This window comes from Cheilinus undulatus, linkage group 20, assembly GCF_018320785.1.
Source record: "Cheilinus undulatus linkage group 20, ASM1832078v1, whole genome shotgun sequence".
In the NCBI taxonomy this organism is placed as follows: domain Eukaryota; kingdom Metazoa; phylum Chordata; class Actinopteri; order Labriformes; family Labridae; genus Cheilinus; species Cheilinus undulatus.
In genome coordinates this window covers 18,362,506-18,389,723 of record NC_054884.1, presented here as the reverse complement: position 1 = coordinate 18,389,723, position 27,218 = coordinate 18,362,506, and the positions used below count along the sequence as shown (strand labels likewise).

The following is a 27,218-nucleotide window of genomic DNA, read 5'->3' as shown; positions in this document are numbered from 1 at the left end:
GGGCCCAGAAATACATGAAGACTCATTTTCAAACAGTCTTGTTGACTGATGAGTGCCGTGCAACCCTGGATGGTCCAGATGGAGGAGTAGTGGATGGTTAGTGGATGGCCACCATGTCCCAATGAGGCTGTGACGTCAACAAGGAGGGGGCGGAGTCATGTTTGGGCTGGAATCATGAGGAGAGAGCTGATAGGCCCCTTTAGGGTCCCTGAAGGTGTGAAAATGACCTCAGCAAAGTATATAGTGTCTGACTGACCACTTTCTTCCATGGTACAAAAAGAGAATCGTGCCTTCTGTAGCAAAATTTTCTTCAAGCATGACAATGCTCCATCTCATGCTGCAAAGAATACCTCTGTGTCATTGGCTGCTATGGGCATAAAAGGAGAGAAACTCATGGTGTGGCCCCCATCCTCCCCTGACCTCAACCCTACTGAGAACCTTTGGAGCATCCTCAAGCTAAAGACCTATGAGGGTGGGAGGCAGTTCACATCAAAACAGCAGCTCTGGGAGGATATTCTGACATCCAAAAACTCACAAGTTCAATGGCTGCAAGAATAGTGAAGGTGATATCAAAGAAGGGCTCCTATGTTAACATGGAACTTGTCCTGTTAAGATGTTTTTGATTGAAATAGCTTTGATTTCAGTAAATATGACCCCCTGATGCTGCAATTTCTACAAATGACCATTTTCAGTTCTTTACAACCTATAAAATGTTTTAAAAAGCTGTCGTGCTTAATAATGTGGAACAGTGCATTTTGAGGTTTTTATTTTTTAAAAAATTATTTTGTCATTATGAAGTTTGTTCAGAGACATTTGAATTATGCTCTAATGGCTGACGACTTGAAAAATATTCTGTCATTTACATTAATATTTAGGAAAATCAGAGAAAAATATCATTTGCATAATAATGTGGAACGCAGTGTATGTCCAGAATATGGATATACAAGGACAGATGGAGCTAAAGAAAGGAATTTGGCACTAAAAAAAAATTTCAATGCATCAAAATCAATTTTACTACTACTACTAATATCTTGAATTTATATAGCACCTTTCAAGAAACCCAAGGATGCTTTACAGGAACACATAGACATGGACAAACTATGTGAGGGGTAGGATGAGTGTAAGGACTGGTTTAGTGAAGACTGTAGGCTGTGGTGACTACTACTCATCATTGACATGGCCCAGGCTGTGTTTATTGAAAAAAAGCTTTTTTTTATTTTTTTATTTTTTTATTTTTTTTTATCTAGATGATTTTATGTATGAAATATGTTTGTTTTTTTACCATAAAAAATAACGGTGACATGGTGTACAACAACTGGCATAAATCTGCATGTCCTACTTCTGGACATACTGACCTCAACCATGCTTAAAATTACAAGGGAGCGAGGGTTAACACACTAAATATGTCGGAATAAGGTTGCTGTAAACATGTGAACACAGAGATCAATGTGGGACTGAATTTTGCATTTAGACCTTTAGAAAGTTGTTCACCTCTTTTATAGCTTGGTTTTATTGAATAGAGACCCACCATGTCACTGGCCCCTAAGGGGAATTACTTGGCACCCCTGACACTACAACAATAAAATAGATAAAATCACAGAGCGGTTCATCTCAGCAAAGTTAATTGTTAGCTGTTGTCACTGCCTTACATGCTGTGTTCCTGTTCACTGTGAGGTAAAAAATTATCAGCTATGGTGGCCTACAGGTCATTATGATAATGCAGAGATTTGTGCCAGAAAACAGTAAATTTAATTCCTAGCTTCTGTCTCTCTGCTCCGGCACAGAGCCAGGCAGCTGCACTCTGATCAGAGTTCATGGTAAGGCCAAGGGGCAGGCCAATAGCTGGAGTTCTTGTCTATTTTTAACTTGAACCAGATGCAGCAAAAACAAACATCTTATCTGCTGAAGGCGTGTTTTAATCCATATTTCACTGGCTGTTTTTCTCCAAGCAGAAACAGTTTAATCCCTCATGTCTCTTAGTGTTGTGATGCTCGGTTTAGTAAAGTATCTGATGACAGACACGGCCTTTTCTTGCCAAGTCTGTCACACTGAAAGCCTCTAATGCTAATGATCATTGTAAATTTTTATTTTGAAGAGCAACATCAGGAAATGGAGGGTTTTCAGCCAGAAGTTATCAAAGACTTCTCATGAGCAGGTTACAGGTGTAACTTCACATTGGTTGGTTCCGTTGTGATTTGATTTGATAAAATAAAATCACACATTCAACTGTTGGTACTGACAATTTCAGAGTTTGAGAAGGGGAAGAAGGAAGCTGAAAGCTTATCTAGTCCTGCCCCTACCTACAATATTACTTCCCTTTATGAATTCATCACCGGATGTATGATCATCTATCAGGACAAATGGTTGCATTGCATTGTTCTTCTACCCAAGTCTTTTCCTATCAAGTGTCACCCTTAAATCCTTTTAAAACAGAACCCAAGTAGACCTGCAGACTGAGTTGAGTATAATCACCAAGAATCTGAGCAGATGACTTTTGCTCTCACCTTTTGAACATCTGGGCCCTGGACAGACCATCTCAGGTTGAACTGAATTTAATCTTATTTTTGAACTTGAATGCATGTAAGAGAGTCCAAAACAAATAGCAACAACATTAGTCTTTAAAGAAATATGCAGCACAGTGCAATACAAAAATGCTCTATTTCTGATTTAATTTGTTTCTTCTTTTGTAACATCTTTTTCTTTAACACAGGGGGATCAGGGTGGCCCATTGCTTTGCAAGTCAGACTCCTCTGGTTCCAGGTGGCTGTTGTCTCTGTGAGTGGAAGTAAATCTGCCCGTGCTGACATTCAGGTCTTCGCTAAAACTTCAAGATTCGGCTCCTTTTTAAAGAAGACAGTTGGCGACATGCTGACTCCTGCAGCTACAGGAAAAGCACCAAGTTTCTCAATTTCCTTATTTTTTTCTCTCTGGCTGTCCCTTTTGCTTCAGTCTTCCTGTTGTATTGACATTAGGTCTACCTCAGCAGACATTTTGTCCATTATTGCACTTAAAAGACAAGTTCTGCCTTCAAACTTTCATGTAACTTATTCTGCTGTACCTTTGTTGTTCTTTCAACACAAGGATGTGACAATGAAGTTAAATGACATAGTTCTATTTTTAATCACAAATATAATAAATATTAATAAAGCCCAAAAAAGTCTCTTTTTTATAAATTACAGAGGCATTGATCTTTTTTTTAAATGTTGTGATTATCCGTAAAGCAGCTCACTTTGTCAGTCATAGCTGCATTACATATGCATTTTTAGCAAGAGAGCATCAATATTGTCTTATTTTACAGTACACTACAATATGTGAATACAAACAACAGTTGAGACATTTTTTATAAAACAAATTATACACAACAAAAATAATCAGCTTGCAGAATTACAAAAACAGAAACATTTCTAAAGTTATTCTGGTGGAGGAGCGCCTTCATCACCACCTGGACTCCCTCCCTTTCCTGCTTCATCACTCATCATCTGTTGGTATTTACTCTTGAAAAATCCAGCCTGATGGTGGAAAATAAAGAAAATCAAACAAAAATATTAAAATTAACCCAAGCATTTATCCACCTTACTCCTTAGGGCGCTATACTGATCTGGTGATTGATAAACCTCTGGTGATTAAGCAGAAGTAGAAAAATGTGCTTCTCCCTGTGGCTGGCCATAGTGGCCAACCACCCATGGTGGCAGTTTAAATAAAAGGCTTTTCTAAAAATCAGGTACTTGACTAATTTATACCGGTCAAAGAAGCTGTGATTTCTTAAAATGTGCTTTCAGAGTTCATGTTGTGCTAAATTTGTGCCTTTAACAGTGGTGTAATAGAGCTGCGCTTCCCAGTCTGACTGTTTTTGTATCTTCTGGTCTTTGAATTTGTGGGTCTGAATCAGATATTACATATTGAAGAAAGAAAGTTATTTTATTTGGATTCCAAGCAGAATGCTTACCAGATATTTTTATGCACTTTTTTAGGCAATTAAAAAAAATTAGATGCCAACAAATCAATGCATCATATAGACAAAAATAATACTGGTCAACCTAAAAAAAAAATCTTCTTCATTGCTAACATAATTTTATCTTAATCTAACTTTATTTAAAGTATCATCATTCCAAAATCCTGATACACCCTGTTGAAGTAAAATAATTTTTACTGCTCCCTCCAAAAATGTCTGAAGTGTCTTTTCTAAGCTACACTGCATAGGTAGGGTAAGGTAAGGAACCATGCATTTTCAAACAAAGAAAATAAAAAGCTACAATTTGGTAAGAGATTATGATTTATTCATAAATATACTGAAAAACTGTATTTTTAGAACAATGTCAAAAGCACTTTTTACATTTTAATGAGTGCATCAGTCAGAAGAGGATTAGAGCCAATGAGAAAAATTGGCATACAATTTTGATTCTTAAAAAAAATTTAGAACTCTGATGCACCATGCTGCTGCTGCTGGCAAAGCTTAACTTCCTCCAACCCAGCCTCCTCTTTATAGCATAAAGGTTGTTGAACCCTCATATTCAGATTCCTGCTATATGGATTACTTGCCCTTGGACTATTTTTTTAGTATTCAATACACATTGTCATTGTCATGTGGGGGCTTTTAGTGCTCCCTGGAAAGTTGAAGCATTCTGCTTGACTAACCCAGGGATCATCTTTTGAGCAGAGCCTTCTCCACCAGGTAAAACTGTACATCCATTTTGCAAAAAAAGTTGAATATATGACGATAGTGTTTCTGAATGAAATAACCTTAATTATTTGACAGCCCTGGTAAAACACACACTTGAGAAGCACTGAGAATTTCAGTTTACTTTTACTATCTAAATACTGATACAGGGATAATAAGTTCACTAAATGTATTTGTTTTCGTTATCTGAGGCAGTTTCTTCATATAGTTGTCCCATCCCCCCAGAGTAACTAATGAAATTCAAGTATTTCATCTCTGATTCACACTTATAATCAGGATTTGTTTCATATTCAGAGACAAGAGGCAATGGAAGTAATGCAAATCATGCAAGGTATCATGGGGGCTGGGAAAATAAGGTGGATAAGAGAAAGCCCCAACAGTCACATCCTTAAAAAATACTTTGCTCTAAAAAGGAAAGTGCATGTGTGTTTAGTGTCCCACCTTATACAGACCAGCAGTGATCAAAGCCAGTAGAACCAGTCCTCCCACAGACCCTCCCACAATCTCTTTGGTGAAGTCAGGTTCAGGATACACCTCTACCTCTGCCTCGATCTGTCGGAAGAAAAGACAGGAAGTGGATCAAATCCAAACTCTTTTTCAACAGCATGAATAAGTGAATCATTGTGGCCTTACCTTTCTGATAGGGGGGTTGTTATTTGACCCTGTTGAAATGAAGATGTACTGGTCTTTGTCGTAATCCAGAGTGGCTGTGCTAGTCAAGATGAATTTGGCAGATTCAAGGCCGATCTGAACAACAAGATGGTTAGTGAATATGATGTTCCACCACTCATGACCAACTTTAATCAAAAATGTTCGAATTGATTCATAATGTAAACACATGGTTCACCTGTTCTATCCATCCAGAGCTGAGGTTGGCAGAGATTTGATACTTTTTCTTCTCCAGTCCTACCATGAACGTTCTGCACTTAAACACACCACATTTGGCTACAGAGCAGTCCTGTTGTGATGAAAACAAGAAAAGCAGAGACGTTCTCATGCATGGAAAGTCTTATAAGCAAAATCTGAACATAACCCTGGTTCTATGAGTATGTGTGAGGGGAGCTGGTACTCTGTGGACCAACCAAAAGAGGAGGCCCATAGAGGTGTGTATAACTTGGCCTGTCACTAATTCAAGCACTGCTAGCCAAATTTACCGCAACACCTGAATATTCACCATTACATATTGTATTTATTATTGACTGCAAACTACTTTCCTTTCTCTTAAAGCAATTAGTGTGTTTATTTAATTACATACTTAACAGGTGCACTGATTGTGCATGCTAACCTATTTGCAAACACTGAAATAAAAAAGGTGATGTAGGGCCAAGCTTACTGGGCTTTCAGAGGCCTGTCCATTTCTCTGGGTAGGCCTGAGTTGCACAATGCAACCACAGATCAATACCCAGCTTGGCTTAAATAAACTTATGCCTGCTAACTGTGCCCACAATCTGAATCGGAAACAGGCACTCTGGGGTTGGAATTTCCAAATAAACAAAATACATTTTGAAATGGTCTTATTAAAATAATTTTGTTGAAATATTTTCATTTTCTTTCAAATGTATGTAACTTTTAGGCTCTAATAGTGAGATCAGTCCATATATCACAGCCAGCCACAAGGGGGCGACTGAGATATTTTAGCTGAATATTTCTGTGGCTGTCATGTTGTCTGTCTCTGGGTTTGATGCTGATTTGTTGTGTAGTGATAAGTGAAAAACCCAAACAGGAAAACTGCATTCCCAAAACACCTGTTATCAAAAGTTACCACAGAAAACAACATTTAAAAGAAAAAAAAATCAAGAATGGACTGATGAATACGGGTTTAACATGTCGAATATTTGATAATAATGGCTGACAAATGGATTTCTGAAAAATGGATAAAACATAAAATCATTCCTGATTAAATTTGTAGAAATCATAGGAGGAGTCCATTTTAATTGATGTAGACATTTTCATGCAAAAAAATCTACTCATTATTCCTGTAAAGTCTGGGTACCTGTTGTTTTTAATGTGATAATTGTGAATCTCATAATCCAATCCTGTTAACTCAGAATGCATCCAATGAGGTGAAACACTTCCACTTTATGTCCCTCCTTACTAAAATAAAAAACTCTGCTGAACATGATGGCTACATTTTTCTCCCAGAAGGTAGAGGCATACTTACCACTATCTTAGTTTTCTTTATTTGTTCGACAAAATCTGTGACTTTAGGTTCCTCATCTTTTTCTCTTTGGCACTCTTGGATCTGAAACACAAATGATCCATTTAAATATCATCTTCTTAATTTTTATCAACATCAGTTTGTCTGGCTGTGAAGCAGGCGATACATTTTGTTATTGTTTTTGTAAAGCTAAAATCAGACTTTTTACACATGGATCTGTATGTGACTGCCTGACTGACTGAGTGACTGGGTAACCGAGTGAGTGACTATATTTCAGAGTTGTGCATACAGAGTTACACAATGGGCGGGGTTTAGTTTTACTCAAAGCTGATTGCAATGACTGCCGCCAGTGTGGTGGTTTCCTCGGATGTAGCTTTAAGCATAGCATTAGTTTTACTACAACTGGACCATGTTTCTGTGTGACATAAAGAATAAAAACAATACTCAGAGCTTTTCATGATGTGAAAGAGGTTTTTGCTCTTCTGCCAACCTGCTGCAGCATGAGTATGTGATAGTTAGATTTATACAATGGCTGCTAGTGGAGTGATAAGCTCGGACTTTGCCACAGCGGTGGTTTTGTCAGAACTGGACAACATGTCTTTATTAAAACAAAGGTAGAGAGCAACACTGAAAGCTTTTCGTGACAGGAAAGATGTTTTCACTCTTCTCTCGGTCTGCTTTGACACAGGTTTGCAATTGTTACGGGGGTTTGCTGGCGTATCCAATGGCTATTGCCTCTGTAGCTGTTAGCTTGGATGTGGCTGTAGGAAACCGTGAGTTTAATCGTAACTGGACTACATTTCTTTTTAAGCCAGAGCAGAGAGCCACACAGAAAGCTTGTCTTGGCAGAGGAGAGGTTTATGCATATCTCTCACTCCACCGTTGAAAATCTAAGGCAGTGGTAGCCTGTCAGCTCATGCTCAGATTGTCATCTTGTGTTGTCGCTCTGATTGGCCAGTCATGAATGTGACAGACAGAATGTTCCTCCAATCACCTTTCCGATGATTTTTTGAAAAGTCCTGCCCTTCCAAAATGCTTCCTATGGGAGCTTTCCCAGACGAATGTGAAATATATTCACACAGTGGACAAGGTCTATCTGGTGTGTCAGGTTAATGCTCTGTCTATAGTGCTGTGGATACCTTGTTTGGGGTAGTAGGTGGAGCGACTCTTCTCCCCTGTCTGGCATTACTACAGACATCTCAGACAGTTGGCATCAGCCATATACCAACCTAGTCTTGTTTAAAGAAGTTTTGGGGGCTTTGGCTTTTATTTTGGTAGGACAGCTGAAGAGGGACAGTAACAATGTGAGTGGAGGGAAACATGCATCAAACGTGCAGCAGGATCAGGATCATACCTGTGACTGGTATGAGGACTGCTGCTCCTACCATAACTAAACCAGCACCCAGAAATTAGGACAGTTCAGGGTTACAGTAAATTCCAACTTTACCTGAAAACTACTTGAATCAACCCAGATGTCTTTTTCTCCAAGCTTCACTGGCACCTTAATCACGACAGTGAAATTCAGAGCTCGGACATCATTTGCAACCTTGTAGAGAGGAGGAGTAAAATAAAAGTGTTTCAGTTCTATCCAGGTAAAGCACTTTAGTCTGAATAGAGATTTTGATTCTTTAAATAAGTGTTGGTATTCTGAGATTTACCAAAATGGATTGCTGGACTGGTTTCTGCAAGTCATTTTTTCCATAGGAGAAATTGGTGTAGCTGAGGGAGCTAAAAAAGAAAATTTAAATATTAAGTAATCAAAGGTCTGATTTGATGAATTGATATTTATTCTAATAACTTGACATCAAATAACACAAACCTCTGTATCGTAGCAAAAATGCTGTATTTCACATCAATGTCTCTCCTTGCGTAGGGTTCACTAGAGTCAGAGTGGTCCTGATTCCCACTTAAAGAGATGTCAAAGCATACATTCAGATAGCAAAAGGAGTTATTAACACAAACAAACAGGATTATAAATTTCTTGTACCTTGTTGCATTTGCAGTGAAAAATATGTTGTTGTTAAGTTGACTGTTGCTGTCAATCCCATAGGAGATGATGACAACAGCCTAAAAGGAAATCAGTGAGAGTCGTTAGACTTCTTCCTCTTTTTGCAGCAGGTAGATAAAATCCTCTCTCTCACAGAGAAACTAACCGTAGCACCAGTCCTGAGGATGGGCTGGTTGATAGTGCAGTCTGTCGTTCCTCGTGATAATCCAGTCTCACTGTCCAAAGAATTGCACTCAATTCTCCCCTACATTGAAAATAAATGTTAAAATAGAAATCAACAAAACAACTTGTTTCTCTGTGTGAACCAAGAGAAACTTTGATAAAGATGAAACCATAGACTGGATGCCTCACCTGCTGAGGTGCAATCTTCCTGTAGGAAAGCCCAGCTGGATATGTAAGAATGACACGAGTATTGTAGGAGTTTTCTCCCCTGTTTGTTACTGTGACGGTGACATCTAGAAGTTCATCAATGCCGACTTTAACCACTGATGACCTAACACACAATAAACAAAGAGGAAATGAAAGTGAAAAAACAAGACTTTAATAAGTCTGAGGCACAGCAAGGTTTGAGCTACAGTGCAGTGAAAAAGAATTTTCCCCTTTCCTGGCTTATATTTTTTTTTGTAACATATTTTGCTATTTGCACATGCAAATTTGAGTATCAGACAAAGATAACCTAATTAAATAAAAAACAAAATGCAGTTTTTAAATGCTGATTTTATGTATCAGAGGAAAAAAAGACATACAAACCCACCTGGCCCTGTATGAAAAACTAATGATCCTGATTATTACCTCCCACAGCCAATCACAGCTCTTTCTCTCAACACAGCAGTGTATTTAAAAATGATGCTCTTCCTTCTAATCCCTGCTTGCACTAATGCTGAAGCACCATGCTGCTGCTGGCAAAGCTTAACCTCCTCCACCCCAGCCTCCTCCTTTATAGTATAAAGCTTTTTGCACCCTCATTCAGATTAATTCTATTATTAATTTATTTATTTTAAACTAGTTTTATTGCATTCAATACACACTGTCATAAATGTATCTATGCATGTGAGGGTTTTTAGCCATGTGCTCCCTGGAAAGTCAGTGTATGCTGCTTTACTAACCTAGGGATTATCTTTTGAGCAGAGCCTTTTCTGCCAAGTCAAACAGTACATCCATTTTGCATGATATGGTAAAATGTATAATGAAAGTGTTTTTTGACTGAACTCCTTTTTCTTGCTCATTCACAAACACTGGTAAGTCTGGAGTGTGGCAACTCACTTGCCAAAGCTGATATCCACTTTCAGGTTATCTACACATTTGTCATCAGTGCCGCAGTTGATCTCAAATCCTAACTGTTGAAGAGAGTGTCAGAAAAAACACACTTAGTTAAGAAGAGAGAAAACACAACAACAGGAGATATAAATTTGCAATCCTGCTTTGTTATTGAATTCAGCAATGAGCCAACACGGCTGTGGAGGGAAGACATCATGGAAAAGAGCCTCTGAATTGTAAAATGATCCATTTTGTGAAACGGACTTCTCAAAAACTAGTGACAAAAGCTTAGATTTTTCTTTACTGCTACAATAAACTTTGTTGATTATCTGTATACTAGCATGTTAAAATGTGACAGGTCAAAAAGTCATCCATGAGCATGTAAGGATAAAAACAACAAGTTCATGGTTTGCAAATTATTCAAGATTTGATTAAGGGTAAGAACATGGTATATCCACAGGAAAAATCATTAAAAGCGATTACAATATTAAAAACTATTTAAAATACTTTTCAAAATAAGTTTAATTTAACAGAAAGTAATTTAAGTGCTAAAAGAATGTTTAAAATACACTGTTCACCTCATTCTTTCATGTTACAAGCCAGATTTAGTCATTTTATCTTTTCTCTACTCAGTAGGCTGAGCTAAGATCATCTGTGATTGATTGCTTTTGCCTCACAAACACACTAGGGGGATACGCAGTGTTTTCCACATTTTACTAAAAGCTCTTGATGAGGAGACAGCACAGAATCAATCTCATGACTCTCCTCTTTTTCAGGTATGTTTATGGTAAAGAAATGCAGCAAACAAGTCTGAAATAACTGTCTAACATGTTTAGAGTTTTGTGAGGATGTTGTTGTAATGTTTGAAGTAAGTTTAAGTCATGTTTTGTGGAAAATGATTTTGCTAGTGAGCAAGCCCTTGGTAGGTGCTGCAGGACGACCTGTAGCTGTGAATAACGGATCAGTATTAGTCTTGTGTTTCACATCTGAACTAATGCAGAAATAAGAAGGAATATATGTTTTTGAAGAACTTTAAACTTACAGGATAGAAGGCTGAAGTCTGAGTCTGCTGGGAAAGACTGGGGCTCAGACCTCCATTTGGCACGCCTTCAAAGGTGAATGCGAGCTCATTGCGAAGTTCATTTAAAGCATCCTCTGGACAAGCCTGCAAAACAGGGACTCACTGAGAAAAACTTGGACATTTTCCACATTGAATTACAGCAGAATAAGAGTTGGTTCTGTTAATACCACTCAAAAGCAGAGACACATATCCAACCAAAGATCTTATTTTTAAATGTTTTAATGATTCACCTTCACAAAAAAGACAACATCTCGGCATTGTGGTTGTACTAAATTAAGACTAATTGATCCAGTCTTCTCTTGTACTTTGTCACTGATGAAAGCTCGGTTATTTGGTATCTTGCGGGTGGCATCAAGCGTTAAAGTAAAGTTGATACTTGCTTGAGCTGGAAGAGATTAGAGATCATTAAGAGGCAGTCATGAAAGTATTGGAGTGCATAGACAGTGGCTCAGTAGTGTTGAGGATTGGAGGAAAACAGGCACCTCTATTGACTTCTGAGATTTTTCTCATGGAAAAACAGATCTGAGCCGTGTTCCTCAAGGGCACTGAGCAGTCTGAGGTTGCGTCTTGAGTGGGGATTTGTTTAGGGTTGTATGTCACCCCAGCTTCCACCATTACTATTGGCTTTGATCTGGAAACAGAGAAGGACACATCAAAATTAAATTTGGTTTCACGAGCCAAATTTGGCGTTGCGTATTCCCGTGCTTGTATTTCCTGTTTGTCTTCAACTGTTCTATCACAATAAAAGCAAAGTGCCTCAAGAAATAATCTTAAGAAGGAATATTGGCTTCATGATCCACACTGAAAAATCTGAATTACATGATCCAATCCATTAGAGGTGATTTGTTTACCTCAGGGTTTTATGATGAAAATGTTGAATCACACAATTTTTAACTTCTGCTCCGCCCTCCTCCACAGCTTACTTGTTTTGAATTATGGACTCTTTGAAATAAAAGCTGCACATCATGAGGTGTAGGATGAATTTCACATGATAGAGAAAAGCTGTTAAAGTTGGCCTTCCTCCTTTGCGCTGAGCTACTCCCAAAGCATTCTGGGATTACTTCCACAGTACAAAATGGGAAGGCCACTTTTGATAGTTTTTCTCCCTTATGTGGAATTCATCCACGAAACAAAAATAGTGGCAAACTGTTTAGTGACTATACAATCCTAATTCCAAAAACCTGGGGTACTGTGTAATATGTAAATAAAACAGAATACAATGATTTGAAAACCTCATAAACCATTATTCTATCTACAGTAGAACATAGACAACATACGTTGAAACTGAGACATTTCAACATTTCATGAAAGTTTTTTGCTCATTTTGAATTAAGCAACACATTTTAAAAAAGTAGAGACAGGGCAACAAAAGACTGGAAAGGTAAACTGTACAAATGAAAAGCAGCTGGAGGAGTATTTTACAACTAATTAGGTTAATTGGCAAGTTTGGTTACATGACTGGGTGTAAAAGGACCATTTTAGAGAGGCAGTCTCTCAGAAGTGAAGATCGGCAGAGGTTCCCCTATCTGTTAAAAACTGTGTCAAACAATTGTGGGACAATTTCGGAAAAAAATTCTCTGTGAGCAAGGGGCAAAACTGATGGCCAGTAATGGATGCTCATAAATTTAGGGCCCTTGGGCTGCACTACATTAACAACAGGTATCATCTGAACTGGAAATCACTGCATGTGCTCAGGAACACTTCCAGAAATGATTGCTTTTCAACAAAACTCCCTGCCATACACAAATACAAATCAAGCTGCATCATGCAAAGAAGAAGCCATATGTGAACACAATCCAGGAATGCTGCCGTCCTCTCCGGGCGGAAGCTCATTTAAAATGGAGTGAGGTTAAATGGAAAACTGTTCTGTGGTCAGATGAATCAAAATTAGAAATACTTTCTGGTAACCATGGATGCTGTGTCCTGCAGACTAAAGAGGAGAGGGACCATCTAGCTTGTTACCAACACACAGTCAAAAGCTCTAGTGCCTATGGCATGGGCAGTTTACACATCTGGGAAGGCTCTATCAATGCTGACAAGTATAGAGGTTTAAGAGCAACATATGCTCCCATCAGGACAATGTTTCTTTTAGGGAAGGCCTTGCATATTTCAGCAAGACGTGCTAAACCACATACTGCCTCCATCACAAAAGCATGGCTTTACAGTAGAAGAGTCCAGGTGATGAGCTGGTCTGCCTCTGGTCCAGACCTTTCACCAACAGAAAACATCGTAAAAGAAAAAATCCAACAAAGAGGACCAAGGACTGTTGCGCAGGTAGAATCCTACATCAGACAAGAAATGGGACAACATTCACCTCCCAAAATGCCAATCTCAATCTGCCAATATTCTTCACAATATGGTGAAATGTCACCATTATAACATCTGATATGTTGTTTATGTTCTACTGTAGGGCAAATTTGCAAATCATCACGTTCTGTTTTTATTTACCAACTTTTTTAGAATTTGGGTTGTACCTTATAGGGTGTAGTTTTTTATAGAACAGAGTCCTGTCTTCAAAAGAAGCGCAGGGCTTGGTAATATGATAGCTCTGATCCACATGGAAATATCTAGTGGAGCAACAACTTCACTGGGGTCAGGGGGATAGTGCTGTAGTTCATTATGGGGCAGAGAATAGCTTTGCTCCATCAGTGGTGGGCAGCACAAAACATGAATGAGATACAGCAATAGAATAGCAGTGACCAGGGGCAGCTCATGCTTCCCTGTTGTTTTTTTAAGCAACATAAACATGTTCTGTATGTCACAATGGAGACACAGACAGACTGTTACAACAGTAAACATTGAATTTCTTTAACTTTGAATGCTGTTGGAAATATTTGAGGTTATATAATCAACAAAAAAGACTTATTCGTACGACAGGAAACTTGTACCTTAGAAGAACAACTTTGCCCTTCGATCCCACCGCTAAGTCCGGCAGCTTGTCCCCGCTTTGGTCAAAAGATGACTTGCTGATTGACGTGCCAAAGAACTTCAGTCCTGACTGAACTTCAGAGCCAGTGATTCTCTATATGCAGAATAAGGATAGGTTTTCAACAAGCAGACACTTTCAAAATGAAATACAAAGCCCAATGAAGTAGAGCAAAAAACTTTGAGTCATCACTTGAGGCAGATTTATGAGAATTAAAAAAAAGAATTCCAGTCAGGTCTAGTATCAGAATGTCAGTATTTGTGTTGTTTTTATTGTTTGGAGGCTATGATGGTGAAATTTGGCAACCAAAACGTTATTTTGGCCTGGTTCTTTTCCTGATTCTCAGTTAACCTCCATGGGTCAGCATTTCCACTAAAGCTACATCCATCGTTTGGCCTCATGTGTGATGTCATGGAGCCTTTATTAATGACTTCTGTGGTTTAGGATTTTATTTAAGAGTTGGGGGCAAAATTGAAGCCATACAATTGAAAATAAAAAAGGGAAAGCATTGACCTATTTGACCTTGCTCACCTGTGAGAAATCAGGATTTATCCCTCTTATCCCTCCCTCGCCATGGAATATGTAGATACTGCCAGTACCGTCGTTTTCCAAAGGTGCTCCAACAGCCAAATCATTGAACTTATCTCTATGCAGATCTGGCAATACGGCAAGAGAAGAGCCAAACCTTCCTTTGTTGGATGCAGCCCCTCTCAGTAGTAATGGAGAGTCCAAGTGACAGTCCAAACTCTGGTGAAAACACAAGGATGATGGTCAAAATTAGCGCTCTCATTACACCTAAAAGCAGAAACTAGTGAAGCTGGATAAGACATTTACCAGTCCACTTAAGTGACAGACATAGACTCTCCCCTCTCTGTCATCTTCAATGTACATCGGGGCTGAGATGAGGACTAGATCTGTGTAGCTGTCACGATCCAGATTCATTGCACAAACCTCTGCTCCAAAATATTCCCCGCTCTGAAACTGAGGAGCAACAAGAGGATAACACAGTAAAGAGTTAAAGAAGCTTTTATGTTGTATTTTCTAAGCATTATGAAGTGAGCTGCTTTCCTCAGGTGTTAACACAAACCTGCCATGGATATGGGTCGATCATTTGATTGATATTGTTTTCCTGAACTGCTATCACAGCTCCTCTGTGTTTATATCTTGGGGCTCCAACAATTGTCAGTGAACCTCTCATGGTTTTAGCCACTGCCATGGAGTAACCTGGAATTAAGAAGTCAAATCCAGACCACCAGGATTAAGACTGACTTATTCTGTAGAGTTGTTTTTAAAGACTCAATCGTGTTAGAGTAATCTACAGCAATCTGCTAGAGGAGCCATTACCTACAGTTTTCTCAGCAAAGTCTCAAAGTCATTAGACCTTTTTATGTTTGATTGATTCAGGTAAATTTAACAACAAATTTAACAAGAATCTACTAATTTTACAAAAGTCAATAACACTGACTCAAAATTATTTTCCCGAAAAACAACTTCTGCATCAGAGCTTCTCTCAGCTGTTGATTTTATTATGATTTGAATCAGATAAGCTCCAACTGGATGTCCGAGCTCCTCACCCTATCATTAAGGCTGAGCCCAGACACACTCCAAAAGAATCTCATTTTGACTGCTTGAACCCACGATCTCATTCTTTTAGTCACTACCCAAAGCTCATGACAGCAGATGCTGGTTGGAACGAAGATTGACCGATAGAGCTTTGCCTTCCAGCTCAACTGCCTCTTCACCACAACAGTCCAAAAGAAATCTAAAGAAGATGTGGATGAATGAGACCCAATATGATGCCCTCCTCCATTTTGCTAAAAGTAATCTATCTGATGCACTTTGGGCACCTTATTTATATTCTAAATACTCATCTAGATTATTAAAATCATTTATGCCTCACATTTTATGCACAAACTTGCCGTTGCCTTGAGGCTCCTGGGTGCAGGAGGTCCCCGTTGTTTTTTTTGACTTTGCCTGGTTGTTAAACCACCTGAGCTCCACCAGCAGACTCTGTATAGTTTTGTTTTAAACGTATCTTTGGTTACATATGTCCTTCAAAAAAATACTGCAGTGCATCTTTTCTTTTTAAACATACATAAGTAATACAAATATGCTTTTCAAATATGTCTGTTTCTTTTTTAATAACTGTCATATTCTTACCAAGGTAACTGTCAGACGCCATAAAGCTGGGCTCATAGGAGTTCCTGAATTGGTAATCAGCTGTGTATCGATCGAAACCTCCCTTCCACTGGTTTGCACCAACAATGCTCATCTTTATTCCCTTTAATGAAAACAGAAATTTTAAGACTGTGTGTTCGCCTTAGAACATTAGCAGAAGGCTAAACATATATTGTATATACAGAATTTCTAACTTTTTTTTTTTTTTTTTACCTCGGGGGAATAAGCTGCACTGAATCCACCCTGAGACATTTCTCTTTTCACTGTTTCTCCAGATGTCTTAGATCCTGTAGAAGCAAAATATTTGAGTACAGACAGCATTCCTTCTTAATTTCGTGGGATTTACAGTGTTATACTCCATCAAACAACATAACAATACTCAATGTTGACTTTTTAGAATGAGAAAATGTAGAGTGATATTTGTTGAATCTACATCAATACCTTCGATAGAGAAGATTTTGTCCTGCAAGGTTTGTCTTATTTTTTGAAGAGCATTGAAGCTTTGCACTTGAAACACATGGTCTGATGACGGGGAGGATGCAATTGTGTTCAGTTCATGTATTGCAGCTCGTGAACTGAATGCCGACCCCACCTAAGAATGTTTTAAACAAAAAGATTTGTTTTTTGGACATGTGGTACTTTCGAGGTCAAATACTGGATCTGTTACTGTTATCAACTGCCACATTTAAAAAGTTTGCTAAAAAAGACAGATACTGTCTTGATAACTAATTCAGCTATGTTGTTCTTAGAGTTAACATCAAAAAGGTATTACAGTATTATTGTTACATATGAATATGAATTTAGCTTGTTAGCTGGCTTGTGATTAACTTCATTGTACCAAAATCAGATACAACTTACCCCAATAGCAAATCGAACTATTTTTTTGCTTTGTGCTAAATTGACAGCATTGGTCAAGCTAGAAGGATCATTAGATTGTCCATCTGTAATGACAATCAGTATTTTCTTCACATTTTTCCTTGACCCTTGGCTCTCTATGAAGACCTCATTGCTGTAAAAGAAAAAAGATCTGCTTTCAGTACACATTTTCATTCTTGTTTTATCAGTGTTTAAAAGCAGTTATACTTTTATAAATAAAACAGTAAATTATACTTTAAATATTTTTAAAGCATTTACATTCTGTCCTCTACTAGAATCAAGTCAGTGCTTATCAGACAGGACAAGATATTCATGTCTATGGTAGTTGATTGTCTACAAAAAAAAATTAACACACAGTCTTTATCAACATGGAGATACAAAGAAAGTTTGTGTGCGTATTCATGTTTACATTTGGTACATTTAAAGATTTGCATGGAAAAGCACAAGGCAGTTTCAAATCTTTAAAATATGTCACCTTTCAGTTATAGCGAACTTTAAACTGTTTATTACGATAATCTAATTCGCTCTCTGTTTTTAAACCATAAAGTATGAGGTGTAGTCAAAGCACTTACACAACACGGCGGATTGCAGTCGCTGTATAAGTATAACCCCCAAGCTGTCTAATTTGCCTCATTTGCTGCAGCAGTGTTGAAGGATCAATTGTGGTTAAATAAGAATGGATCCGGAAGCTATCAGAGAACTGGACAATAGCAAACTGCAACAAAGAACAAAAATATAAATATAAATTATTTGTTCTATATTGAAATTCCCTCTAGAATGTAAATAACAGCGTACAAAGCAAAAAGCTTATTTACTTTCAAATGATCAGGATAAAGCTTTGTTTTAATTGGTGTACATGAACACAAACCTACCTTTACCAATCTACTTGGCAACGCATTACAAATATCCATCACAAAATTCTTCATTTCATTAAAATCTGGACCATAGACACTGCCTGAGCCATCCATGAGGAAAGTAATGTCCGCTTGGTTTTGACACTCTGTCAAGAAGAGCAGACAGAAATTGCAGTTTTCTTCTAATTCAAATATATAATTATACTTACATCTTTTTGTATTTCTCAACACAACACATATGTATAGTGTCTGCCTGCCTGTTAAAATGGTGTACCTGTCTTGGTCACTAATCTCATGTGATGACCCCTGTTGTGTATCTAAAGCACTGACTATGTATTAATATGGATAACACATTTCAAACTCTGTCATTGACAATAGTGAGGCCAAAAAAGCTTCATGACAGGTGCTATTGATGGAAGTTAAAGACCAGTTTGGAGTAGATGTTATGATTAAGGGACGGTGATTGTGCACACATACTGTTGGCAGAAAAACTATGTGAGAGATAGAGAGTATGTGGAAGCAGAGAAAACGCTGGAAGAAGGACAAAAAAAGCATGTTTCATTGGAAGTAACAATAGGAATAAACCCCAATGCTCTAGAGTCTTTTGAAGTGAATCACATTCATGGTTGCGTATGGTAGCAATAGCAGCATTTAACCATTTTATTGCAAAATGGATCTACAGTTTTACTCGGCGGAGAAGGCTCTGGTCAAAAGATGCTCCCTGGGTGGGTCAAGCAGCATGCTTTGACTTTCCAAGGGATACATGGCTAGAAACCCACGTATAGATAGATGCATTTATGACAATGCATATGGAATACAATAAAATATGTTCAAAAGTAATCCATCCCTAGTAGCATGGATCTGAATATGAGGCTATAACAAGCTCTTTGCTATAAAGGAGGACGCTGGGGTGGAGGAGGTTAAGCTTTGCAAGCAGCAGCAGCAGCAGCAGCAGCGTGGTGCATCACCATTAATGCAAGCAGGGATAGTGAGAGGTAAATCATATTTAAATACAACGCTGTGTTGAGAGAAAGAGGTGTAATTGGCTGTGGGAGCTGAGAGGGTATAATTAGGCTCAGCTGGCTGTCATGTGATCACAGCTGGGCGTATGACTACAGTGTCCTGCATGGACTAACACTAGGCTTCATTTAAGGGCCACAAAGGAAAAAAGGCGATCATTTTACTGATTTTAGGAAGGCCAACCAGATTTAAGGGGGTCCTGGTCAGTCCTGGCCACCCCGCTATGTGCTGCCATATTCTGTCAGGGTGTTATAAAACCTGATGTTGGTGTTTTTTTGGGTACCAATATGTTTACTGTCTACAGTGCTCTCTCAGTTTAGTCATGCAAAAACACATCAATAAATACTTAATGTCAAAATGTTTGTCTACAGAATTAACACGGTAGCACCGTGCCTTGTGCTGAAACTGAGAAATGCAATACAGTAGAGAGCAAGCTTCATGTTTTAATGTGGGCCATATTTTATTCTATTTTTTGAACTTGTTGCGGACCAATCAGAAATGGACTTCAGGCTGCATTTGGCCCCTGGGCCATAGTTACTTTAGGCCCCCTGGACAAAGCCTTACAAGGCCAGTTTACAGTCGTTTTTTGACTTATTTATGATAACCAGTGTCTTGTAAAGATGTGTTTGGCTCATTTAAAGAGTTACTTTGTTTACTGGGGACTTTCAGTCAAATGTGCCTCTGGTGGTCATCGTTACAACAGACAGAGAGTTGCTAAGGAGTGTCTCCTTGTTTAGGTTGAGTATTTTTGACTTTTAATGAAAAGGGCACTTCACATTTTAAACATCTGATGTACTGACAACAACCACAGAGGAATTTCACTAAAAGTCACCACTCAACATTAGCTGGGTTTCCATTAAAGTTTTTTGCAAAATAAAAGCGATATTTCTAAAATTTTGACAAAGAACAATGTCACTTTGAATGTGTTTTCATTGATGAGCATTTCGGGCATGAGCCTTGTAATTCTCGTAAAATCTTATCTTGCGAGTATTTGCTGCAAGGAAGCTGGACGCTCAAAACCTGCTGCGTGTTGGTACGGTTATGATTACATCTACAGCGGTTGCCTTGATAATTTTGAACAATAGACAAAGGCAATGAATGGTAGTTCTGAGTCAAAATCAATATGTAGGGGAGACTGGGGACAGTTGCAACACTTTTGACATTACTCTCAGTTACTTAGAGACTATTTGGACTAGGGATGTCACGATTACAGATTTTCTTGGTGCGATTATTTTCAGAGAAATAATTGCGATTTTACGATTATTTTTGCATTAATTTCACACTACCATGAATAAGTAAATTCACATGAACTCTCCTTTGTCTTTTGGGGACTAGTCCAAATAAAACACGATGGTTGGATTTACTGCTTTAGCAGAGGTTACAGTTATATTATCACGAGGACTGATATTAGGCAACTGACGGTAAGACTCATTTTTCATCTGAAATGTAGAGTTTTAACATGGTGTCCAGTTAACAGAGCACTGGGGAGTTATATGTTTGCATGCTACGTTGTTGTCGCTGGAGGATGGTATTTGGCTGTTGTAAGCTTTTAAGTTATGATAGCGGCCAATGTGCTAACAGGCTAACGGTGCTAATGTGAAGCTAACTGTTGCTGTTTATGAGTTTAACGTGGGCCTATATTGTGTAACTAACTGCGTGTGTGCCTTCACCTGTTACTGCATGAAGCAACACGAGTTTGTGACACGCGGTTGTTGTGTAACTTTGTTTTCATTCCGGGCGAGTTGGGCTGACATACCAATATGTTTCACAGCATAATATTTTCTGGAAATTGACGGTATTTAGGAAACGTTACGATTAACTAATTGTAAAGTTTAATACCGCAATTAATTGTGAAAACAGGTAATCGTGACATCCCTAATTTGGACTAGTAACACCAAATCCTAACATATTGAACTTACATGTGTCTGCTAATTACCCATATCATTTAAAGATGGCTACATATGACATATCAATCACAATATTTATTTAAATAGAGGAATTCAGATGTTGCAACTGACCCCAAACCTGGGGACAGTTGCAACACGGATCAGGGACGGTTGCAACATGTTAAAAAAAACATTGAATTTCACAAATTAACTTATGCCTTTTGTCTCAATAAGCACAGTATTCCTACAATATTAAAGTATAATATATTTAATAAGTTTTGTTTTGTGTAAAACATAGGCCTACATTGAGTCAATGTGCAGATGTTACAGAAGCTATAAAAACCTCAATATTTCAGTGTGGGACAAATAGAATGGAATAATTTGCAATACAAAAAACATTTATTGAACATGTTTTTAGTGAACAAAATTCAAATTGTTTTAAACTCCAGTGAATATCAACTTTGATTTTAAGTTTAAGTTTAATTCTAAGTTTTGTTAGACACACAAATGATTACAAAATAAGACAGCAACACTCGCCTCTCCCCAACAATTCTGCTGGCTCGTGAACAATTTCACCAGCTCCTGAACAATTCTGAAGATTCCAGAACAATTCTGCTGGCTCCCAGAAAGAATCAACAAGAATGGGAATTCTCGTTGTCTTATAATATGATTGCCTGTTCTGTTCATCATGAGCAATGAAATATATTAATTGTGCCTATTTTGAACTAAAAATCTTCAACAATTCGGTTGTGTGGTCTGTTTTGAGATGACTAGCCTCTAATTAGGAGACAGATGCAACAGTTTCAACCACCCCCATGGTATCAGTCATGACACATGCTAACCACGTCACTGAATAGTGAACAAAACAATGACTCAAACTAGGTAAGTTTGGATTAATTCATACAAAAGATCCAGACAGTTTGACAAAAATACAGCTCAATAAAAAAAAGCTACTTTCATACCCCCAAAACAACTTTGTCTTGATACAAGCAGGACCAGATGCTCAATATAGCCTCTCTTCTTGGTGAGCAGAGGGCCTAACTGAGCATGTGCAGTGTGAGTGTCATCACTCTAGCATGTTTCTGAAAAGAGAAATAAAGCTTGTTGCAACTGTCCCTTGTTGCAACTGTCCCCAGTCTCCCCTATGGCAAAAGTCATGTATAAGGGTATAAGTATGATGTTAGGTCCACATGGGTATACACATACCGCTTCATGTTGCTTGGATTGAACTGGTCACCATACATCACGTCCTGAGAACCGTAAATGCAGAAAAAGTGTTTCCATTGCACTTTTGCAATATATTTCTATATTGAAGTGTCTGAAAAACCTCCTCACAATAGTGTAAAAACTTTTTAGTGATATTTGAAAGGTTTTTTGAAATTCAGGTGTTTCCATTACCAGTTTTTTATTGCGCTATTTTGTTTTTTGCACATTTCTAAAGGTAATGGAAACACAGCTATTTTCACTCTTAAAACTGAGACACAAGGCAGGACATCAGGACTACATACACAAAAAACAATGGAGGTGTTCAATGTTCTGGACATGACTTTAAACTACTGTGATCCTGTGTGTAGACAGCAGACATGCTTCTTCTGCTGATTGAAGCATATAAGACGTCAAAGATCCCTCACACCAGTACAGTCCACTGTGGAACAAATTTTCTTATCAGATTGAAGCAGACAGTCACAGTCATGGAAACTTTAATGACTGTGTAACCGGGTGGTAAAATAATTTACATATATTTTATCCACTGGATATTTTATAGTTCTACTGTTTTGGTGAACTCAAATGTACATGTTCTTTGTTGTTTTCTTATGTTTCTGCTGTCGTTTTGGTACTGAATGGAGAATTAGATTGTAAGTGGACATCCACAGGTAGTTACTGATTATGGTCACTAGGTGGCAGCATGGAGTCGCAACATGGTCATCATGGTCATTTCTCTTCCTGTTGACAACCAGGCGTGACAACCTGGAGATTTACTGCAATGACTGTGCTGTTTTCTGTGCTTAAGAGAAGTTAAAACCAGTGAGATATCACGAACAAAACGTTTTCTATGTCGCATATGCGACTATGTAACGTGAAAGAGTACGTGTGTTACATTTTTTTTAGTTTTATTTCAAAGGTAAAGACTGAATAAGAGACTGTAATCTCCAGGGAGTCCCATATGAAGTTTTATGAACCGTGTTGAAATGTAAGTGTACTTTGTACATATTTAGTGCACATTTCAACATTTTGTGAGTGATTCATTGTTGAATTTGTAGTTAACAGATTTTATTCTCTGTTTATATTGATAGCCTGAGCCCACTGCTGTATTTTCTTGGGTTTGTTTTATTTTATTTCATTTCTCAAGAAAACACCAACTATTGCGAGTGAGGCTAAACCCAGGCTCACTAATACTGTAGAGCTTTTTAAGGGGTGAATTATGAGAATTCACATTGTTATGCACTCTGAAAAGATTGACTTTGAGTTGTCAGGAATTAAATCCCAGCTACAAGAGCCCCATATTTATTGTGTCCTGTGTGGCAAGCTAATTCCACAGGTTACAACTGTATTGTGAGTCTTTTAGTTTTCTCTCTGATAATCTGGTAAAGAACGCAGTGTGAGCCACATCTGTCAGTAGGGATTTCAGTTAAGATGGCCCGTTTGATTTCAAATAATTCATTGCAACAAAGCCACTCAGAAAGATGAACACTTGGATATAATCCAGCATGAAAATTAATGACTGTAACAACAGAATATAGCCTTGCAAAACAGATGGATACGCCTGTTTCCTTATATTTCACTGACGAATCCATCTTGCAAAGCTCCAGTCTAAACCGTTTGGGCCCAGTTAGAAAGTGACAGGACCAATCAGCGATGATGGGCAGCGTGGCCGAGTCATGACATATGCAAGCAACAACAAGAGGCCGGTGCAATTATGGCGGAAGAGCTTAGCATGGATGCTGCTATAGCAGCAGTTTTACCAGAACTTGATGACATGTCTTAGTTAAAAGAAGAACAAAGAACAGCAGTGAGTTGTTTTCTTTTTAAAAAACGACAAAAGGCGTGTACTGACATGTCTATAGTCACCATGGTTGGCCTTATTCCTCGGTAGCTGCGCACGCACACCTCGCTAGCAGCTATGTCACGTGTTTTGTTGCTCTGATTGGCCCGTAGAGATGTGACATACAGAACATTCATCCAATCACACTCTGAGTTTTTTTCAAATCCTCTGCCCTTTCCCAAACACAGTATTGAAGTAGTACTTATGAAGTAGTATTGAAGGTTTTCCAGATGGATGTGTGAAACTAATTCATCTGGCGTGTCAGGTTAAACAGAATATGGATTTGACAAAATTTTGCACAACTAAGAGGAAGCTCTGAATATTCTGGCTTCACTCCTAGGCAGCTGTTGCACCATCCATCTTTGAAAATGAAGTGATATGAAATATTAGCAGGCATTTTCATCTGCTTCATTTACTAATCTAATGTTTCTAGATCTTAAAGAAACCCCAAATACATACCTTTCCCAGATGAGGGCATTGAGCCTAGGACAGCATTATTTGTGCCTATCTCTAGGCATACACCGTCATACATGGTTATAGTTTCGCAGTCTTTTGGGATGGTTGGTCCGCAAACCTGCAAAAAAAGAGCATGGTTAAAAAAAATGCAAAGTTTACTGTTGTCTGACATAAAACCCTATCAACATATAAGTGTGACCTGTGACCTCAGTTCTAGACAAAAAATAACTCTTTGCAGATCTATGCTCTGAATCAAACACACTGTCAGTGCAGTTTTTCCAGCTCACCAGTGTGTTTTGTGTGGCAGGATCACTCGTCATCGTCAAACCAAGGGACATGTTGACAGCAAAGTCTGGTGCTGCATCAAAAAAACAAAACAAATAAAGATTGAAACAGTCTGATGATACTTCCTGATAAAAACAGAACATCACTCTCAGTAACCTCTGCTTACTGCAATTATACCAACACATATTTTCTCGTGTGTAGAGGTGTTAAATGTTATCTTGAGGCCCCAAGTAAAGACCAATGTGAGGCAATTATACTGAGTGAACACAATATTTAAAGGGCTGCAACTCTGCGAGTGTGATCCCAACCTGACATTACAACTGACTTAAACATTGTGAGCAAATTTACAGGTGGGGAGGTGCACTGAGGAGTGTTTATCATCACTTTTGTAACTGCTTGTTCAATTTAGAGTAAAAAAAATGTAACGATTATATTGAAAAAAAACATTATTTGGGATTTTAATTTTATTAGGCCCAGAGGCATACAAAAATGAAAGAAACTTTGATTAAACTCTCTCTTCTATTTTCAGTTTCGCCTGTTTCTCAAGTGGCTACGTACTTCTTAATGGCAGTGGATTGCAGTCAGTGGTGGTGCACTTAAATATCTGCCCCCTTTCTGCAGACTGATGCTGCTCGAGGGGAGCGCTGACCAGCAGGCTGTGGAAAAAAGCAGAGGAACCGTGAAAGACTCTGGTGAGAAAAGTTAACCTTAGTAAATCCCAGTACTATCAGTGTACATGGAAGTGCTTTAGTGCTCTCTTCAGTTTGACATGCACCACAGAAATGATGGTCAAAATGTTAAAATATGGAAAGAATTTGTACCTAAAACTGATTTGACAAATGTCAATGACTTACTCTCTGTTTCTCTGCACTATCTGGTATCCAAAACCTGCAGCATCTTTCTCCAGGGTCTTCCAGGCCACAGGATTGATATTAAAACAGAGTGCACCTATTATCTCTGAGGGAAAAAAGCATTCTGTTTTTAAAAAATAATGATGTGTATTCAGAACAATTCTGACATATCTGTGGTTTTTGTTCATTGAAAAGATTATTTATGGATGGTGTCTGCCATCGTCTTTCTTGATAATGCCACGAGAGAGCCAAAGTCAGTAATGATCTCACTCTGACCTCACAGATTAACTTAAATATTCCAGTGAACGTTTTGGAGATGTTTTCTGCCTCTCTGATCACTAATGATTGTTTTATTTTTTATTTCTTCTTTAACTTCTTCTTTGTTCTGAGCCGTAAAACTAAATGTAAGCATAAAAAGCGAATAGTCACACAGCGTCGTGTAGAAGACCTTTTTTCTATTTTTATCATCACACAGGATTTCCTGGAAGATACTCGTTGCGCAAATCCAAACGCTCTTTCTCCCTTTTTTGGTCACAACATAAAACTAGCTAAAAATGGACGTGATATGTGCAACATGACAAACACAACCTCATATCAATAAGTAGAAGCTGGAAGAGACTGATTGATTTATTAAATGTGTTTTTAAGGAAGTATGAACTTCCTGTAATAGGTTCTTCACTCAGATTGACACCTTAAATGGACATGAATAAATGTTGGCACAAATGTGTGGTTGGAAAGAGCACCAGACTGACATCATCTTTCATGTCGTAGTTTTCCACAGAGTCCAACTGAACTCCAACAGCTTCTCCTTTTTCTGTACAGCTGTTTGGCTTCTGCTGCCTTAACTATCCCGAATACAGTGAGAAGAAATCATTGTAACACTATTTGCATTATTTCTAATTCTTGAAACATTCTTGTCTCGTGTAAACATTTTGCCTCCCTATGCCTTTCCAGTCAGTACTCAAATACATGACTATAGACTTGTTTTAAAGACCTCCACTCCTCCCTGACAACTCTTCAGTACCCTGCAGAAATCAACTCTTATGTTGTATTTTATTCCAGCTGTTGTTACTGCCACCATGTGGCTGTCTCTACTGTAAATGTTAGAATTTGTTGCAGTCTTCCTCTTTTTAATAGGTCATGAACTGTGTAGCTGTTTTTTTTTTCTTTCTTTCTTTTAAACTTCTCAGGTGGGATCTGTTTGACAAAATCTTACAAAACTTGTTTTAAAAGTTAAAATTCTCTGACATTCTGATTGTTATACCATTAATAATGTAATTTTACTCCATTAAGATAAGGGGCTATTCCAGTAAAGCTAGTTTCAGGGTTCAAATTTGAATTGTTACAAGTGGATAAAAATTAAATCTAATTATTATTTTGCATAAAGTTTATTAAAGTTAAAACAACCTTTACAGGTTTTAATTCAATCCAAATTATTCAAGTTAAAAATGCAGGAAGCTATTTTATACTTTTACAGCCAAAGAGACATTAAAGGACATAATCAGTAGGAGTAAAATTGTCTTACCTGTCAGGAAAACTGTAGCAGTAATCATCCACGCCATTGTGACATTCCCATGAGAAAATCTAACACTGTGATTCTGTTATCAATGCTGACCTTATATTTATTTCTCCTTGTCAGGAAGGGGGGAGGTCAAAAGCAA

At 38.1% G+C, this 27,218-nt stretch overlaps 1 protein-coding gene across 1 annotated transcript; it reads right to left on the bottom strand.

The window, feature by feature from the left end:
• Positions 1–2,672: 2,672 nt before the first annotated feature.
• Positions 2,673–27,218, bottom strand: LOC121528858 (integrin alpha-M-like). Its single transcript, XM_041816496.1, has 30 exons — positions 27,083–27,218; positions 25,561–25,663; positions 25,265–25,362; positions 24,709–24,779; positions 24,425–24,539; positions 18,035–18,162; positions 17,735–17,877; positions 17,145–17,295; positions 16,728–16,878; positions 16,500–16,573; positions 16,269–16,389; positions 15,196–15,332; positions 14,943–15,089; positions 14,640–14,855; positions 14,071–14,204; positions 11,665–11,813; positions 11,413–11,567; positions 11,144–11,266; positions 10,108–10,181; positions 9,196–9,337; positions 8,990–9,088; positions 8,824–8,903; positions 8,656–8,742; positions 8,495–8,564; positions 8,284–8,382; positions 6,840–6,920; positions 5,526–5,636; positions 5,312–5,425; positions 5,120–5,230; positions 2,673–3,509 (listed from the first exon to the last, which is right to left on the bottom strand). The coding sequence occupies exons 1-30, from the start codon at positions 27,117–27,119 to the stop codon at positions 3,411–3,413; spliced, it is 3,420 nt and encodes a 1,139-aa protein (XP_041672430.1). The 5' UTR covers positions 27,120–27,218; the 3' UTR covers positions 2,673–3,410.

Coding starts and splice junctions, on each gene's coding strand:
- LOC121528858 (XM_041816496.1), bottom strand. CDS start 27,119: ATGGCGTGGATGATTACTGCTACAGTTTTCCTGACAG. Junction 8,743..8,823: donor TTCACTGCAAATGCAACAAG/GTACAAGAAATT, acceptor CATCTCTTTAAG/TGGGAATCAGGACCACTCTG. Junction 6,921..8,283: donor TTGATTCAAGTAGTTTTCAG/GTAAAGTTGGAA, acceptor TTTGTGTTTCAG/ATCCAAGAGTGCCAAAGAGA.